We start from the raw sequence: 17009 nt of genomic DNA on the forward strand, positions 1-17009 counted from the left end.
AGGCTGCTTGATGTGCGCTGATAACTCCACGCTTGTCACCCGATCGATAACGCGTTTCCAAAAGCGGGATCAGCCAGCAGATCCCGCCCGGGGCGGGGGGACTTTCCCTCGTAACCAGCACCCGGGACCCTCCGCCCCCGGCCGCGCTCCCTGCCCCGACCTCCCGCCCCACCAGCTCAGCCGGCGCGCTTTCCCTTCCGCCCCTCTCCGCCTCCTCCTTCTCCTACAGAAGAGGCAGGTTCTCCCCAGGCGGGGGGACGAGAGCGAGGGGCTCGCACAGCCACCGGTAGCGGCTCCTGTGCCGTGCTGAGCCGAGCCGAGCCGAGGCGAGCCGAGCCGCACCGAGCCAGGCTGTGCCGTGCCAGAGTGAGCGGAGAAGAGTCGGGCCGAACCGTGCCAGAGAAAGCAGAGCCGTGTCGAGCCGAGCCGTGCCAGTGAAAGCAGAGCCGTTCCGAGCCGAGCCGTGCCAAGGAAAGCAGAGCCAAGCCGAGCGCGGCCGGACAGCACTGAGACGATCCGGGCAGCGCCGATCCCATCCGAGCCGGTGCTGCCCCCGCGCCTGCAGCAGGAGGCGCTGCCGGGCGCCGCTGCGCCCGCGCCGGGCTGCGGGCCGGAGTCCCACATTCCCCGTGCCAAGTGCCGGGGAGCGGGGGTTGGACGTGCGCTCTCGGCTCCTCCCTCCCGCCCCGTTCTCCCAGCAGCAAAGTAACTCCGGAGTACGAGGGGAGTCGGTGCCTCTGCCGCCGCGCTCGTCGCGCCGCAGACGGCTGCCCCAGCGGGCGGCCCCGGGGCCAGCGGGCGCCCCTCGGCGCGGGGGTCTCCTGGCGAGGCGCCGCGGCGAAAGGGGCGGGCGAGGCGCGCTCCGCCCGCCGCCGCGGGCCGGGGCAGCTCCGGCCTCTTTCAGAAACTTCTCCGCAAGTCGGCATGGGCAGGGGGGCCGGCGCCGCCGCCTCGCTGCCGCTGCTGGCGGCGCTCGCCCTGCTGGCCGGCCGCTCGCCCGCCCTGCTCGGGGCGGCCCGGGCCCAGTTCTCCGCAGGTGAGTTGTTGCTCGGCGCCCAGGTAAGGGCGGGCGGCGCGGCTGGGTCGCGCCGTGCTCGGGGTGCGCGCCGGCAAAGGAAGGAGAGAGGGTTGCGGGGGGTCGCGGGTGGCACTGCTCCGGGTTCCCGCCCCGAGGAGCGGCGGTGGGGCTGCAGAAGGGCCGCCCCACACCTCCATCCCCTCCGCTCCGCGGGGCGCGGTGCGGCGGGGTGGGCGACCCGCGCGTGTGCTGCCGGCGCGAGGCTTGCAGGGGCGGGCAGAGCGCGGGCTTCGGGCACCTCACAAACTCCCCTTCCTCCCCTCCTCCTCTTTCTCCCCCCCGGGCAGCCTCCCAGGTGCCGGCGGTGCTGGCGGCGGAGCCGAAGCTGCTCTCTCCCCTTTCCCTGCTCAAACTTTTCCCGGCGTCTCCGTGCTCAGCGCAGGGGGCGCAGCCCGCGGGGCGCCCCGGCCGCTCCCCTCGCCCCGAGGCGTGGGGCGGGAAGGCAAGGGCTGCCGCTGGCCAGCGGGATCCCCCCCTTCCCACTGGAAAAAAAGATTGGTGGGCGAGAAAGGGGAGGGAAAGCAGTATGTAGGGCCGGCGTCTGTTTTGTTTAAAAGCCGAGAATTTCTTGCCCCTTCCCCCGCCCGGCCCACGCCACGGGGTTTTGCGGAATTAAAGCCCTTGGGGCCGGGCGGTGGGAGCTGCGGCCGGTGCGGCAGTGAGTTGTTGGCCCCAGGAGAACCTCGGGGCAGAGAGCCCGGGGCTGAAGCGGTCGCTTCGGGCAGAGAGGGGAGGCAGCATCTCCTGTGCTGTGCCGGGGCGATGCGGGGCAGTGGGGGGTCGTGTGCCCGACCCTCACCCCCACCTCCTCCTTTATGAAGAACCCTTCGGTTGCTTGGGGTGAAGCTTTGTCGTGAACGGGTTCTTCTTATTTTTTACGGTGTGAAGTATCACGCGAATGACCAGTTGACTAGCTGAAATAGACTTCAGGCTCTTATTTTTCTTTTTCTGGTTTCCCGCTCCCTCCCCTCCTCCCCCCTTTTAAACAGTACTTGCAATTGCACCGGGTGCATTAATTCGACAGGCATTTGAAGCCTTTATCATAGGATACTGATTTGAAAACTGCCATTAATAAAAGTATCTGCACTCATGAGACTTCGAAGCATGATTTTCATAAGGATTAATGTGTAGTTAGGGGGCTTTTTTTTTCTTTTCCTCTTGGTTCTCCTATAAATTAGTTTTTAATTGAGACATGTGAGATGTGTCGTTGATTAAGAAATGTGCTGAAGCAATGCTGGTCTGAACAGATTACATACCTCCTTATGTGTCTGACTTCGGTGTGTATAATTTAATGTCTGAGTATCAGAATTGTAAAATTATGTAAGCACCTACAAGCCCTTTACCACAGGAAGGGAAATGTACCATATAGCAGCTGGTATGTAATAGGAACAGGTAAAACAAAATATTCCCAAGCATAATATCTTTTCATTCAAAACCATAGTGAAATCAGACCAGTGATTTTTGCTTTACTCTGACTCGTCAGACTAATGTTAACACCAAAGGTAACACTTACGTAAAGATTTTTTTTATGAGCTTGTTCACTGGTGTAAGAACAGTAGGAAGTTCTGATAACTTATATGGTCTGTGATATTTTATGCTGAAAATGTGGCATGCAGCCCATTTTAGAATTGCAAGTGCAAGCAGTCAGGTTGGCACCGTGGGGTATGTGTTAGGTAAGTGGAGAAGAATGTTGAATATCCTTCTGACCAGAGCAGGTGAAGCTTGTTGAAGAGTTGAAGAATTGTATCTAGGAAACATGAGATTTTGTGTGTGTGTGTGTATGTGTGTGTGTAGCATGGCAGCAGATAGAGACTTTAGTTTCTATTGCCAAGTATCAAAAATGCTGGAGTACTGTACCAGTTGGAGGTTTATTAGTTGGAGACACAGACTTTTTTGAAGCTTTAGCGAAACAGACTTGTCAGTAGCTGGTTCTTTCAGTGTACTCAGCTTAAGGTATGGTTCTTGGGCTTTTATGAGATACATTTGATATCTGCAAGTAGAACTGTGCCCTACTGAATTTGATAACTAACACAAATTTTGTTTTTGTTCCTATTCTAAGCCAGTCCCTGAAGTGTGTGTCTGTGTGTGTTTGTGATCCTGTTGATGAGACATCTTTATCCCGGTGTTAGTGAATGCAGAACACAAAGGTTTGGATTCATATGTCTGTTCCAGTGAGAGCCATTCTGTAGCCTACAATGAGATATTTCTGTGTTTAGTGCACACTGGAGCATCTGTTTTCTTCCTAGTCATCTCTGCTGTTTAACATGAGTACTGTTTTTCAATCATCTTTTTTTGACTGCCTTTCCCACTCCTCACTTTAATATTACAGCCTGTACTTTTCCAGGTTAAACTACGTCTAACTAGTTGTCAGCTTCCTTTTTATTAATAGTCTTCTTGTCTGAGTTGTAAGAATTTTAAACTGTTAATTTTTCTTTTCAGTTATGAAGCTGTTAATTCACGCTGGACCTTTCACAAATCTCTCGCATTGTAATTTGACTTTTATTTCCTCTTTATGATGCTCTGTACTACTCATGAGCATGAAAGATTGCCAGATACAGAATTCTTCATTAAAATTTTGACATGTTTATTAAGGGTCTAATCAAATTATAGAGTATGAATTTCTTGGCCTTTTTCAGGAGCTGTGTGGGATAGTTTGTTGTCCGTTCTTCTTCCTAACATATTCTGGGAAAGAGAATGAGAAGGAGCAGCAGCAAGTTAGGAAAAGGAACAAGATACATCTTGTAATTTGTTGCAGTCTTAGAAATTGTGCTTGTATATCTTCTCCGGCCCTTAGCACATAATTGAAATATTGTATCTTTTGTCTTTCTCCACAGATTTCGATAGAAAAAACCCAAGCAAACAAAACCCCGAGCAGCTTCTATCTGTGTGTCCCCCCTTCCTCCACCTACCTCCTCCCTGCCCCAACACAGCCATAATCCTCAGTGTAATGTTTTCTGGTCTCTGTAGGTTGTTTCTTTACACCGCTGCTTTCCATGACCCTTCAACTTGGGTGCGTGCCTGTCAGAATCTAGGCCAAAATGTTTTGGCAGTGTGTTCTCTGTTGAAGTCTAGCTATATTCCTTATATAGCACCTTCTTTCATCTGCAACTCCTACAGTTTGATAAAGAACAAGTTCAGCTTGTTTTCACAACTCAATCACTTTAAACTTATATTTCTTGAATATTATTTTTAGCAATTTGCATGTTTTCAAATGTGAAAAAAAAAAAACCAAGGAAATATTTAAAAAAATTTTTTGAAGAATGCTGCTGGCTTGTCAACTAGCTCATAGAAATACACATTGCACTGCCTCTGATGGTGTCTGTGCAAGTGTGTGGGTTTTTTTTAATACTAAATAAAAGTTATGAGGATAAAAACTGTAGAAATGCATGAGCTTATCTGAAGCTATTTAACCATGATATTTCAGATCATAGGATAGTTAAGCATAAAAAGAACTGTATGTTTTACAACTTCAAGTAATTTATTAGGGTAGGTATTCCTCAGACTTTCTCATGCAAAGTCGTTATTGTCACAAATAAACAGACAAGAGTAAATATTTCTAGGGTAATATTTTCTCCTTCCCCTGATAAAATAGTTAGATTCTCTCCCAAAGGCTGGCTATAACTCAGAAATTTGATATGATAAAGTAGATGTTATTTGTTTTATAAAAATTTGTCATTAAATATACTTAGAGAAATATATGAAAATCATAACAAGCATATCTATTATTTGTAATCATGTAGTAGGAGAAAGTGAGGGCTTTTTGAAAATGTTTAAAAATACTTGAAAGTAATTAAACTCAAATCAGCCCTTTGCTGCCAGAACAGCAAAGGTTGCTTCAGTCTTATTTTTTCCTTGAATGTGCTACAATTTGCATGTGATATACAGGAGGCACTGGTGTAAGTAGGCGTGTATGTATAAGAGACTTCTCAGTAGCTTCCCCCCCCCCAACAAGCTGCTAAAATGTATTGAAAATTATATGGAAAATGTGAGAAATTAAAGATGACATTGCTTTCTTGCTTTCACCCCCTCCTTCTCAAATATTTTCCTTTCCTTTATATATTCAGCTCCTTCCATGGCACTGTTGGTTCACAGATCACTTGTTTATCTGTATTTTCAGATGCAAGATTACATTTAAAAAATCAATATAAATTTTCTAAGTGGAACTTAACTGATTCAGATGAAATTGGAAGCACCCAGAACATGATGACCCCAGAAGTCTTGTTTAGTCCCTTTTGTCTGAGAAATCACAGTACTGCTGAAGAACTTTGGTAGTGATGTACACAGTGCATCTTAAACCGGGCAGATGGCATGCCCTTGTTTAAGATCTACTTATGATAATTAAAAATAAAAAATAAAAGAATCAGAATGGGGAAATCTGCACATGATCAGGTGAGAGGTCCACCTAGCCTAGTATCCAGTCTCTGATGATGGGCAGTCAGGGAAAGGGGTGTTTGGCAAGGCGAGTGACTTCTTTGGAGTACTGTCTGTCCACAGAGACAATGTGTTGGTGTTTTATACTGTAAGTGGATTCTTGTAACCATGATCGTGCCTAATGATGTATTCAGCCTGGATTTTTTTTAGCATTTGCCTCACTTTGTGGCAAGGAATCTATAGGTTGTGTAGAAAAAGCTTTGTTTTTAAAATTGCTGGTTGTATTTCACACATCCTAGCTCTTGTATTAAAAGATGATTAGTCATTTCTTCCATTTCATGCCACACATGATTTTTTCCACCCTGTCTCAACTATTCTAGTCAGAAAAGTCCAGTTACAGCCACTTGCTATGAAGGTACCATTCCATATCTTCTTTTTATCCTTTATCAGCTTTCTCTTCTCTTCTCTTCTCTTTCTGTTCCAGTTCTACATTGCTCAGAGTACCCAAGACACAGCTGCCTGATGTATTTATATAGCACTTAATAATGATTTCTGTTCTGTTCCCTATCTATAGGGATAGTGATCATTCCTGTCATATGCTTGGCTTTTTTGACCATTTATCTCGCTTCTGGTTCTGAGCTGACACTTTTATGGAACTACCCATTTCATTACTGAAAAGTTAAGATATTGCAGTTAAATGATGGACTGTGGGGTGGCTGTGTCAGTGGACTGCAGGACCCTTGGGAAGGAGAGAGTCTTTAAACTTTGAGTCCACCCTTTTGGAGGGTGGAGAACTTTTAAGCAAGGCTCTCGAAGAGCCTTGTTTGGGAGAGATACCTGGTTAACGCTTACCACTGTGGTTTGCCTCTTCCTCTTTTCGAAATGCTCTTGTTAATACAAGTGAGTTAAAAAGAGTTTATCCTCTTCCATGTAAAGATTGACAGTATCTGGATTAACATGTAGAGAGATCTGCAGCACTGCTGTAGAGTTGCTTCTTGCTGTGGAGTCTTTATGGTGTCTTTGTATGACTGCTTTAGCTGGTAGACCTTTAGGTCATCTTACCTCCCAGGAGTTGGATATGTGACTGAGTGTCAGCTTTGCTTTACATTAGCATCTATTTTGATGAAATCTCTACTCTTCCTTTTGCAACAAACATCCTGTTGAATATGTAATAGGAAGCTTCCAAAAAAATCACTTTAGTCCTGATAGCTGAGTCAGTGAGGACACACCTTGTGTTTTCATGTGCTGGTGGAATCCCATCTGTCAAGCTTAGCATTGTCATGAAAAGATGCCTTTGTAGTGCTGTTCCCAGAAGTGTGCACTCAGATTTGCAGCTTCAGTTGCAATCTGCCAATGCTATTAAGCTAATTTAAATTATGCTGCCACAGAGGGGGGCATTTCTAATACTTGAATAGCTCTCTGGTCTTTGCCTGTGCTAGATCTGGCCACCATGTGGCCTGTGGATGAGTTGTTATAGTTTTGTGTGAATCTTCTTGAAGGAAAGATGGGGGCTTGGGATTAGTTCCCTTTTAGCAGATGTGGAGCCATTTAAGTTTGATGTATGGGAGGATGAGGGCTTATAGTGGGAAGGCTTGGTTTGACAGCTGTAATTGCAGTACAGCTCATGTAAGGTGAATGTGGCACTGTTTTGATCACACTGGCTGTGTGCTCTTCTCACCATGCCAGCACTTTGTTCACCCAAGGAAGTACAAGGAGCAGGCAGGAGAGCATGGATTGGGATGTGAAGAGAGGCCCAGTGCTCCCCCCTGGAGCTGGAGGGATTAGACTGGGTGAAGGTGGTTGATGCTGCATTCTGGCTGACTGTACACCAACCGATGGCAGGGTGCTAGTGTTTCTGACATGCATCTTTGAGTAAACTGGACTTAACTGTGTTCTTTTGTTATAATAGATAGCTAAGGCATTTATTACATAAGTGTATAAATAAGGATTATGAGGTTGTTGTGACACCCTGTTTGGGGCACAGCAGGAATTGGTTTAAAGCTGGGTTCGGAATCACATCTTTCCATGTGTGATCTGTCCTTCCCCATCCTGTGGGGTGTTTAAATAGGTCATAAGACATGTGGATATGGGTAGAAGAAGAAAAATGGCCATGATTTCAAAAGGCCAGGGTGAGCCAGTTGAGGAGCGGTAAATGGCATTGGTAAAAATTTTGTATCATCTGGCTGACAGTAAAGTCCTGCTGTACTGATTTTGTAGGTCAGATAGGCCTTTACCTTGTGCTGCTTCCTGGTAAACCTTGACTACAAGTGGCTTTAAACTAGTAGTTTAAAACTATGCAAATGACCCAATCTGAAGTCACCTATAGTGCATTGCTAATGTGTAGTTTTGAGTCACAGTCTGCTCTTACCAGGAAGCTATATAGTTGAAAGCTGTGTTTGCATTTTGTAGTCATTTTGTAAATATTAGAAATTAATAGAAACTTACTTAAGTGTTTTTCTGAACAAGAAGTTATTAGTATCTCTGTCAACTCAATGCTCTGTTTAAATGAACAAGCAAAAAGCTGCTCGCCTTCTTTTAAGGGACTTCTTTTAGTTGACTTAATATCTGACACATTTCTCTGTAAATAATCTTCATTTATCCTTTGAAAGGTAAAAGCTAAGTACTGATCAGTGAATGTGAAACAAGTTTTTAGGTTTGCTTTTTGTTAGTGAAATTTAATTACTGTGGAAATTAAGAGTTTTTATTCACAAATATCTACATGTATTTCAGTTAAGAACCATTTATTTGTTGATCTAACCATATCTATTTTGTGATTTGTCATGGCCAAATCTTTACCTTAACAGCCTTTGCACTGTTTTATTTTAAACAGTCTAAAATATCCAAGAGGATCTAATATATTTCTTAGTAGTGAAACAGTGAAATTATGTCAGAGTTTTTGTTTTGTTTTGTTTTGTTTTTTTGGTTTTTTTTATGGAAGACCGCACATGTAAAGTTCTATGAAGTTGTTAACCAAGATAATTTCTACTGTTGACAGATAAAGTGGTTGTAGAATTGAGACTGTAGAATTGAGCCTCCACAGAGGCAATATATCCTTAAAGCACTGGGTGGACGGTGAGGAATTTGATCAGGAAAATTTGTTGCAACATCTGTAAAACGTATCTGTACTCTAGGGTAGGAACATAGCATAAACATATAGCAGGAAGACCCACTGTAGAGTAATAAATGACATATAAGTGATACAATAGTCTCTGGTTAAAAACAGCTGAGTATCCTTATAAAACAGGGAACAACGCTGGCCACTGCCAAAAGGAAGGAGGTCTTCCCAAAAGTCACAGCAAATGTTACAGCAATGAGGCAACTTTGTACTGATTACTTGGAGTCACTTTCTCAAGCAGAATAGGCTGCAATTATAAACTTATTTTCCTGTAGTTTTAAAATCTGGGACTGCATTAGGGTTTTTTGCTGGCATAGCTATATTTCCTTATAGATTTGTGTTTTTGATTTCCCCCCCCTGAAATTACTCAATGGTAGGTGTGCGAACAAACAAAACACTGTGTGGATGAGGTATAAAACAGATTTGCTTGTCTAATAGTCCAGAGGGGACAAAACAAAACCAAACTAAATAAAACCCAAACCCACAACAGTATTTTCCATAAGCCTGAACTAACTTTTTACATGTAAAAACTTGTTTTAAACTAGAAGGGGCTGTGCATGGGCTTGTCAGGCATTTTGTTCTCTTAAGAAGGTCATATGTTTATGGAATTAGCTCATATTTACAATAGCACACAAAGTATATGCCTCAGTAAAAGATTTGAGGGACTTAATTTCTTCAGGATTGGTGCTGTGAAAAAATTAAATTCTTTTCCCAGTACTAAGGGTAATATGAGCTTATTTTTGTTAGCCAGTGTATGAAAAATTGGACCCTTCATTTTGTCAGAGCGTCATTTACTTCTGCTACTACTTACTAAAAACATGTGATTATATTTATTGAGTAGCAAAAGAAGCCATTTCTCAACTAACGTGTCATAAAATTAATTCTACTGACTTATGAGACACTATTGAATACTTTAAACCCAAGTTCTGTTGCAATTAAATTATGCTATGTTCATTCTAATTATTGCACACTGGTTACTCAATTTATTCTGAGGTGGAGTTGTATGCTTTCTTTTGTAGGTAAACACTTGTTCTGTAACAGTAAAAATGACTGATGAATATTAACCAGAACAGAAAAATACTATGAAGAACAGTTGTGACTGTAGTTCAAATGAATTCAAAACTGCTCAGAGTTAAATTTTTGACTGGATAACTGACTTCTTGAACTATTTTTTTGTATTACTGTTTCCCAATAGAGGTTGTGTTTATTTGTGAGTTCTATAGTGCAGTTATGATATCTGTTCTTTTAAAATGATTTATGGTTTTAAGTAAAAAAGAAAAAAAAACTTTGAAATTTTAGGCTGCTTTTGTCTTCTTCCCTACAGTGAAAAATTAAAATTATAAGACCTGGTGGAGAGTTGTCCATTAGAAAAATGCTCTCATTTGATATTTTGACACTTCATTATATGGTTATCATCTCTATGTGGTATTAGGCTGGAGTAAGATCAAAATGTCTTAGTTTTCCTAGTGTTATCCTGTTTGCCTGTTCTTTGTAAATGTGAAAGCATTTATCAGACATGAGAGTGCTGAAGAAATGTGTCTAAGTTTGTGACTTCATACAGCAGAGATAAGTTCTCTGTGCTGACTGCCATTACTGTACTTAAAATGCTTTGAAGGGACGATTTCTTAAAATCTACTAACCCAAAATACCAAAGGCAGTTTTATATTTTGTTCAACTCCTGATTCCTTTGAAGAAATGCATTTTTACAATTGTAGAAGATACCTGAAAAAAATACCTCTCAAATTAGTATGCTTAAATCTGCATGTTGCATATGTTTTAAGTAGACAATACATGCCAAACATTGTTGTGTTAACTTTTCACTGTGATTTGTCATAAGTTGTAAAGACGAGATAATGGTGTTGACTTAAAAATAATGTTAAGTAGATGAAAAAACTCCAAGTAAACTCAGAACTACCCAATGCTCCCATAATCCCTTCCCCCATCCCTGTAGAAAGAAGTGGATTATCATTTTCCCACTGTTCTCATGCTCCTTGACCCCTCCCCCCAGTTTTTTTAATCTCCTTGTCTGTCCTTGTGTTTTGTTGGAAGAGTTTTATGTCGATGTTAAAGTTTTGTGCCATAAGTGAAGGGGGAGGCAAAGTATATGAGATTCCTTACTCAAAAATGGTTAATCAGTATAAATATCATTAGATTTTTCAGGAAGTTTCTGTGTTCCTTTGCTTAACTCCTTAGCTGTACATGTCTTTGTTGACATGACAGTGTTGTTTGGTGCATTCCACGTTCACTTTTCAGGCTAGAAAATTTCCAGTTAAAGAGGCTTTCCACTCATACATGAAATGTAATGAAATGGTCTTTTCAGTTTTTTCCTTATTCAATTCAGAAAAGCCAACAAATATTCTTTTTGCAGTTAGTTTTTACTAGTAATCTGTCCCGACTCAACTCGTGAAAATACTAGAAATCGCAAACTCATTCCACAGGCTTATCAGCTCTTCAGCATGTGAATGTTTTGTGTGTGTGGTCTTGTTTAGTGCAAAAGGTCTATTTATATTAAGTTTCTTGTATTTGTAAATATCTGTGGGGTTGGCTTTCCTTTCTTGCCACCTTTTCTTCAAGATAGTGTGATAAACTATTCACAACCCCCACCCCCAAGAAAACCCTTCATCTATTTGCTCTGTGTACTTAAAGCTATAACATATGTACATATGTAAGTGTGAATTAAAGAAAGACTATTTGCAGGTGAGACCAAAACCCTTAGTGTATGATAATTTGGGTTTCTGAATCAGTTGAAATGAAGCTTGGTAATGAAAGGGAGTACAATTTCCCTGGTAGACACAGGCTAAACAGAGGGGTGTAATGTCATAAAGATTTAAAGACTTTTTTTTTTTCTCTTGTCATTTTTAATTTTATTTTTTTCCTTTTTTTTTTCTGACTTAGGCAGCTGAAAGCTGTCAGTGAGAAGATGTCAGTCAAATTGGTTTTTTTCTTTTTAAATATTAAAAGTTAATATTTTTAAACCAATTTGTTTAGTAATAGCCAAGCTGGTTAGCTTTTTCCTTTCATAAAGTTAGTTCAATGATTTAATGCTTTGATTCACCTTGCATAAGTGGGAAGGTGTTGCATTCTTAGGTGGTGTGTTACTCCTACTGCTTTTTTTTCCCATTTTTTTTCTTGTGTGTTTTTTTTTTTCTTTTTTTTTTTCTTTTTTCTTTTTTCCTTTCCTTTGAAATCCCTGTATGCTGATTTGGTTAAATACTGCAGTTAACAGCTCCTTATGAGTCATGCTGAAGGCATGAAGTGCTTTCAGGTCTGCAGTTCTTTCCAGGGATGAGTGAGTTCCTGGCCAGTTTGTGTATCCTGTTGTCTGCACAGCAGCAGTTAACCATTAGACTCAGTTTATAAGTTGTTTTAAATGCATTGAAGTAAATTTACTAAACAGTTTTTTTTTTTTTGGTGATGATTGATTCCTCTGGATCACCTATCTGTATTTTTTTTAAGTTTATACTCTGGATGTTCAATTCTTTTGGTGATTTATTGGTGTTTCTGTCAACTGTTGAACCAGGAGTTGTGTAAAGTGACCAGCATTTGGGAAGGGCAAGATTATGCTCTCATTTAGAGAGACTGCACAGATGTTCTCTATGAGCATTCAGAAGAGGGGAGTCTGTACATTACTTTCAGGTTGATAGAAGCCATGTATTTTAAAATCTTTGGTCTGAGCTTTATGGGCTATGTGATGAGGCTGTGAACCTGAAAAACTAGCATTTGTGATTAATAATGACGTTTGCAGACCCTAGGAGTACTGAAATAATCTGTTGGATTGCTTTGCTTGCATAGTGATGGTATCCAGATGCTAAGTATAAATATCTCTCTCTGTTTGCTTAAGCATGGAAATGGGAATGAAAACAAGTACTAGACAGTTTGTGTTTCTGGGAAATAATTTTGGCCATTCATCTCTTCAAACAACTATTCTTCACTTGTCACCTGAAAGCAACCTTAAATAATCCATGGGTGAGTCTTATTCTATGATAATGAAGTTAAGAGAATTAGAAATGGAAGTGAATATTTGAGTAAAATAACAACAAAAAACCCCCTACTGAACTTAAATGTGAAGCATTTGCATTGTGAACCTAAACAAACCCAACATTAGCAACTGAAACAAATGCCAAAGAAAATGCTCAAATTTACTAAGTTTCTATATTAGGCAGTCCCCAGAGGACACAGGAACAAGTGAATGAAGTTAGTAAATGTTTATTTATCTCTGGAATAAAATAAGAACTTTATTCACTCTTGAGGTCCACTGCAGTACTGACGTTGTTTACCGAATAGACAGTTTTTTAAGTTTTTACCAAATACTGTTTCCACGTCTCTGCATTTGTAGTGCCTGCAACAAAGCTGTAGTGGAAATTAGTTTTGAAGAATTTTTTGCCATGAAGACCACTTTGAAAATGGGAATAACATAATATAGTCTTAATTTGATTTATGAAATAGAGGGGAGGCCTAAGTGCACTATTTCTTTCTTGTTATGTCATCGAACTCCAAATACTTATTTTTAGAGGACTTCTCTTAAAGGAAAAGCAACTGCTCTTTTGTTGGTTTAAGGACAAATGTAGGTCCTGGGATCACAATTTTGTAATAAAACCCCCTTAAAACATAAAGATCCCAGATCTTCTTACATATTCTTCCATGTCACCTCAGTTATTGTCTTGTGGCTCAGGACTGAGTCCTGTGATGGTGGCAGCCTTTCAGCTATGAAAACAAAACAGAAGATTTGAAGAAGAAAGTGTAAAATTAAACAAGGGTGGAAGGGTCTGTAAATCCATTGCGAAATTCTTGAAGTTGATGAGTTTCTTCAGAACTGTGCCATCAATGAGGAGGATGGCCTTTTTTTTTTTTTTTTTGATAAGACACAAAATGTGGACTGAGAGTGGAAGGAAGTTAAGGCCATCCTTGTTCTTGCTCTTCAGCTTTTGGTGCTTTAGGAATAACTCATGTTTCATCATTGTCTTGTTACACTGACAGTTGTAGGTGTGTGGGCAGCAATACATAAAATTTTAAACAATGCCACTCATGCTCTATGTTGACAGCATCACCAGGTGAAACAGCACAGAAAAACAAACCAGCATACCTGCCTGTGGGATGAATACCTTCTTGTTAAGATTTCATGGCTCTGAGCTATGAGTAGGGAGGGTTTTTTTTTTAATTTTCCTGGTAATTCTCAAGTTTCTTCCATGCTTCTGCTCAGCTTTTGTTTTATTGGTGTGGGGTTTTTTAAACTCCCAGATCAGGGTACCTTTATCTTCTAGTATACTATATTAAAAAGGCCTTGTCAAGGAGGACTCCAGGTAAAACTGGTTTCTGTTTATTTCCTAATCCTTTTTTGAGACATTCTGCATCCAAGATGACTGTGTCTTGTTTATCACAGTATTCTTCTTGACCTTCTTTTATATTCTCTCTTATCTGCTTGTTTACTGTATCCCCACTGTAGTAATGAAGCATCTGATTAAATTTGCATTTCTTTGTGTAAGAATTAAGAAAGAGAAGGCAGTATGTGGCCTCAGTATTTAAGCAAAATGGGTCCTTCTTATGTAAAATATTACTTTGGCTATGTTTAGGCCCAGAGAAGTTGCTATTTCCTTACACTTTTGAGTTGAGAACACAATTAAAAAAAAAAAGTGGGATTACTGTCATCTGTCAGGGGAAAAAGTAGAGAAAGTGTAACAACATTAAGAACATTAGAGTTGCACATATTAAAAATTTCAGTCTAAATAAGTTGTAATTAAGAGGATTTGCCTTTAGCAGTATAAAAGATAAACTACCGATGATTGTATCTTCTATGTAAATGTTCAGTAATTGATGTATAGCTCATAAGTGGACCCAGGGGCTGTTTGAGGAATGTGTTTATACATGGTAAAATATATAAATACTTCTAGGTTCCCTGGAGTATTTTTGGTTTCTTTCATATATGATTGATCAGTTTACCTAAGACATTGAGTAGTTTGTTCTCAGACACAGTTTACAGATTCTGGCTTGATGAAATGTTATAATAGCAGGAGATCAAGTGTACAGGCAAAGAAGATATTCTTAATGGGGAACTATAATCAGTGTTTGAAAACTGGCTAATGGATTGCAGAAGATAGCAGCCTAGCAGACAGACAGCCATAAGGACTATGTATGACAGTGCAAATGCATGGTAAAATTAAATGAAATCAAACCTTGGATAAATGTTCGGAAGTGTGATTCAGTTTGCTTTCCAAAAAGTTTTGAATTGAAGGCTTGGATAAGTAGGAAGGCGTCCTTTTTTAATTTAAGCTTTTAACTTGAATGGCTGTGAATATAAACATTAAAAAATAATTTCCAAAGAGAAAATAATGCTGTGTTTGGGTAGGGTTGTCTGCACACTTAGCTGCACGGTATGTTGTTCTTGGACTCTTATGAACTGCTACAGCAGGAAATTAGAAGAATTTTGCCCGTTTTATCTGTGACACTAATATCTTTCAGGACAATTCTGTTTTTCTGTGTCTTAGAAAGACTATGGCTGTATCTACGTTGACAAGCAATTTGGTGCAATAGATGCTGACTTGAAGCATTAGGAAATGTGAGACACACGGAACCTGCAGCCAGGCAGGAGTACCTCAGATTTCATGATCTTTTCCTGTAGGCTAATCACGTCTGGTGTTTTGTGTTCCTACGGATCTCATGGTACATAGTCTACTAACTTTGAACCAAGCTTCCCTGAGAAGTGTCAGAGCACTTCAGATGTGGAGTTTCTGGTTTGTTCTTCTCTGAGTGTGGTGGCAAAGTTCATGTGTACAAGAACTGTGCAGAGGAACAAACTAATGGTAAATAGAGGTAATCAGGGCATTTATTTTCCTTCTCTTTTGAACCAAATTCCCTAGACAGGTACAGCTTATTAAAAAAAAAAAAAAAGTAGAACATTAGAAAGGCTCCCTACAGGAGAGTATATAAAAATCAGTGGGATAAGAAGTTGAAGAGAAACGTGCTCTGAAAAATTAGCAATATTTTTGAAATCACGTCTCTTGCCCTTTCTACATGTATCTATGTTGTGGTTTTAATATATGACTAGTAGGCTTTTCAAGTGGTGAGCTGATAGGAGACTAAGATAATGATGAAGTGTTAATTTAGTGATGAGCGTTTTCAAGGCAGAGAAGCAAACCTTGCAGGGAAAACGGAAAGTTTGTTTAGATAGTGAGATTAAATACCATATTCGTATAATGCTCTATGGTCGGCGTAAAGAGCAAAGATATGGTCTCAAAATGTTTGAGGTAGATGTCATGCAAGCTGAAGATCTCTGTTTTCCTCTCTGAGATTCTGTTGCCCCTAATGAGACTTTTATTTGAGATACCTGAAATATTTTAGGCTCATGATGTTCCTATGATTTCTGCTGTACTACACCCCTCATTTTGCACAAAGAGGACTGTACTCCCAGAGACTTGATTGTCAATCAGAAAGGGTACAATAAGGCATTATGCTTTAATTTCTTATGCTCTAACTTATATCCTAGTTTGTTACATAGGTGTGGGGTTATCCCATCCTGCAATGGGTGAGTGAAAGTACATAAAAACGAGGCTGCGCAAAATTACACCTCGCTGAGAGAACTAGTCCTTAATAAGGCACGCACTCTCAATGTGTTTGCAAGTAGTGTTGATGGTAATAATGCCTGTTAACAATGACACCAATAACATCTCCACCTGGCAATAACATCAGTTATACTACAATGATTTTGAGGTTAATGGTTGGTAAAAGGAATCAAACCAGTAGTTTTCCTGTGAAAACCTCTGAAAAGAGGCAGGGAAGGGAGAGGGAAGACTTGTTGAGAAGAATGAAGTAGAATATATTAAACCTGAAAGAGGAATATGAATCAGAAGAAATTAGAATTAAAATAAAAATTGACCAGAAGGGGGGGAGCTGTGTGCTAAGGCCAGCTGAGATGTCTGCCCCTATGGAGATTAATATCTCAGTATGTGTGAAGACTGTGATCTGGAAATGAGATTAAAACAAGAATTGACCAGAACTGGGAGATGAACCATTGCACTTCACAGACATGTCCACCCCCATGGAGATTAATATCACACAGAATAAGGAGAATGTGATTTGGAAAAATGATAAACATGCATTCACCATACCAAGGAGATATCTTATAGGACATGGATAGGAAAAAGCCTTGGCTTTATTTCAGAGACTAATGCTCTGTTGTCAAATAGATTCTTCCAAGGCCATTTGAACATTTTACTTTAGCAGACTTAGCAACAAAACTACTATTGAATGTTTTATTAATGTTGCAAAGCAAATTGCGGCAAGTTCACTCTTCTCATATTTAATCCTCTTTCTTACACAGTAACTAATAAGCAGATCAGATTTCTGATTAAGCAATGGAGGATCGGTGTCATTATTGACATATGAGACAGTTTTTTCTACCTCTGTCATTTCAATAGCTCCTGAAAGCATGGAATTTCAGAGGTTAGATTG

General features: G+C 40.7%; 1 protein-coding gene across 14 annotated transcripts in view; it reads left to right on the forward strand.

Moving 5' to 3' along the window:
* Positions 1-522: 522 nt before the first annotated feature.
* PTPRK (protein tyrosine phosphatase receptor type K) overlaps positions 523-17009 on the forward strand; it is a 397788-nt gene continuing 381301 nt past the window's right edge. For 12 of the 14 annotated variants that reach the window (XM_039381750.1, XM_039381752.1, XM_039381751.1 and 9 more), the window contains exon 1: positions 596-1036. In XM_039381750.1, coding sequence (XP_039237684.1) covers positions 925-1036 — 112 coding nt within the window. In that variant the 5' untranslated portion in view covers positions 596-924. Of the gene's footprint in view, positions 1037-17009 lie in introns of all 14 variants that reach the window. The other 2 variants (XM_027751912.2, XM_027751826.2) reach the window with 2 other exon arrangements.

This window comes from Pipra filicauda, unplaced genomic scaffold, assembly GCF_003945595.2.
Source record: "Pipra filicauda isolate LSUMZ 115617 unplaced genomic scaffold, ASM394559v2 scaffold23_size5868930_pilon, whole genome shotgun sequence".
NCBI classification, from domain to species: Eukaryota; Metazoa; Chordata; class Aves; order Passeriformes; family Pipridae; genus Pipra; species Pipra filicauda.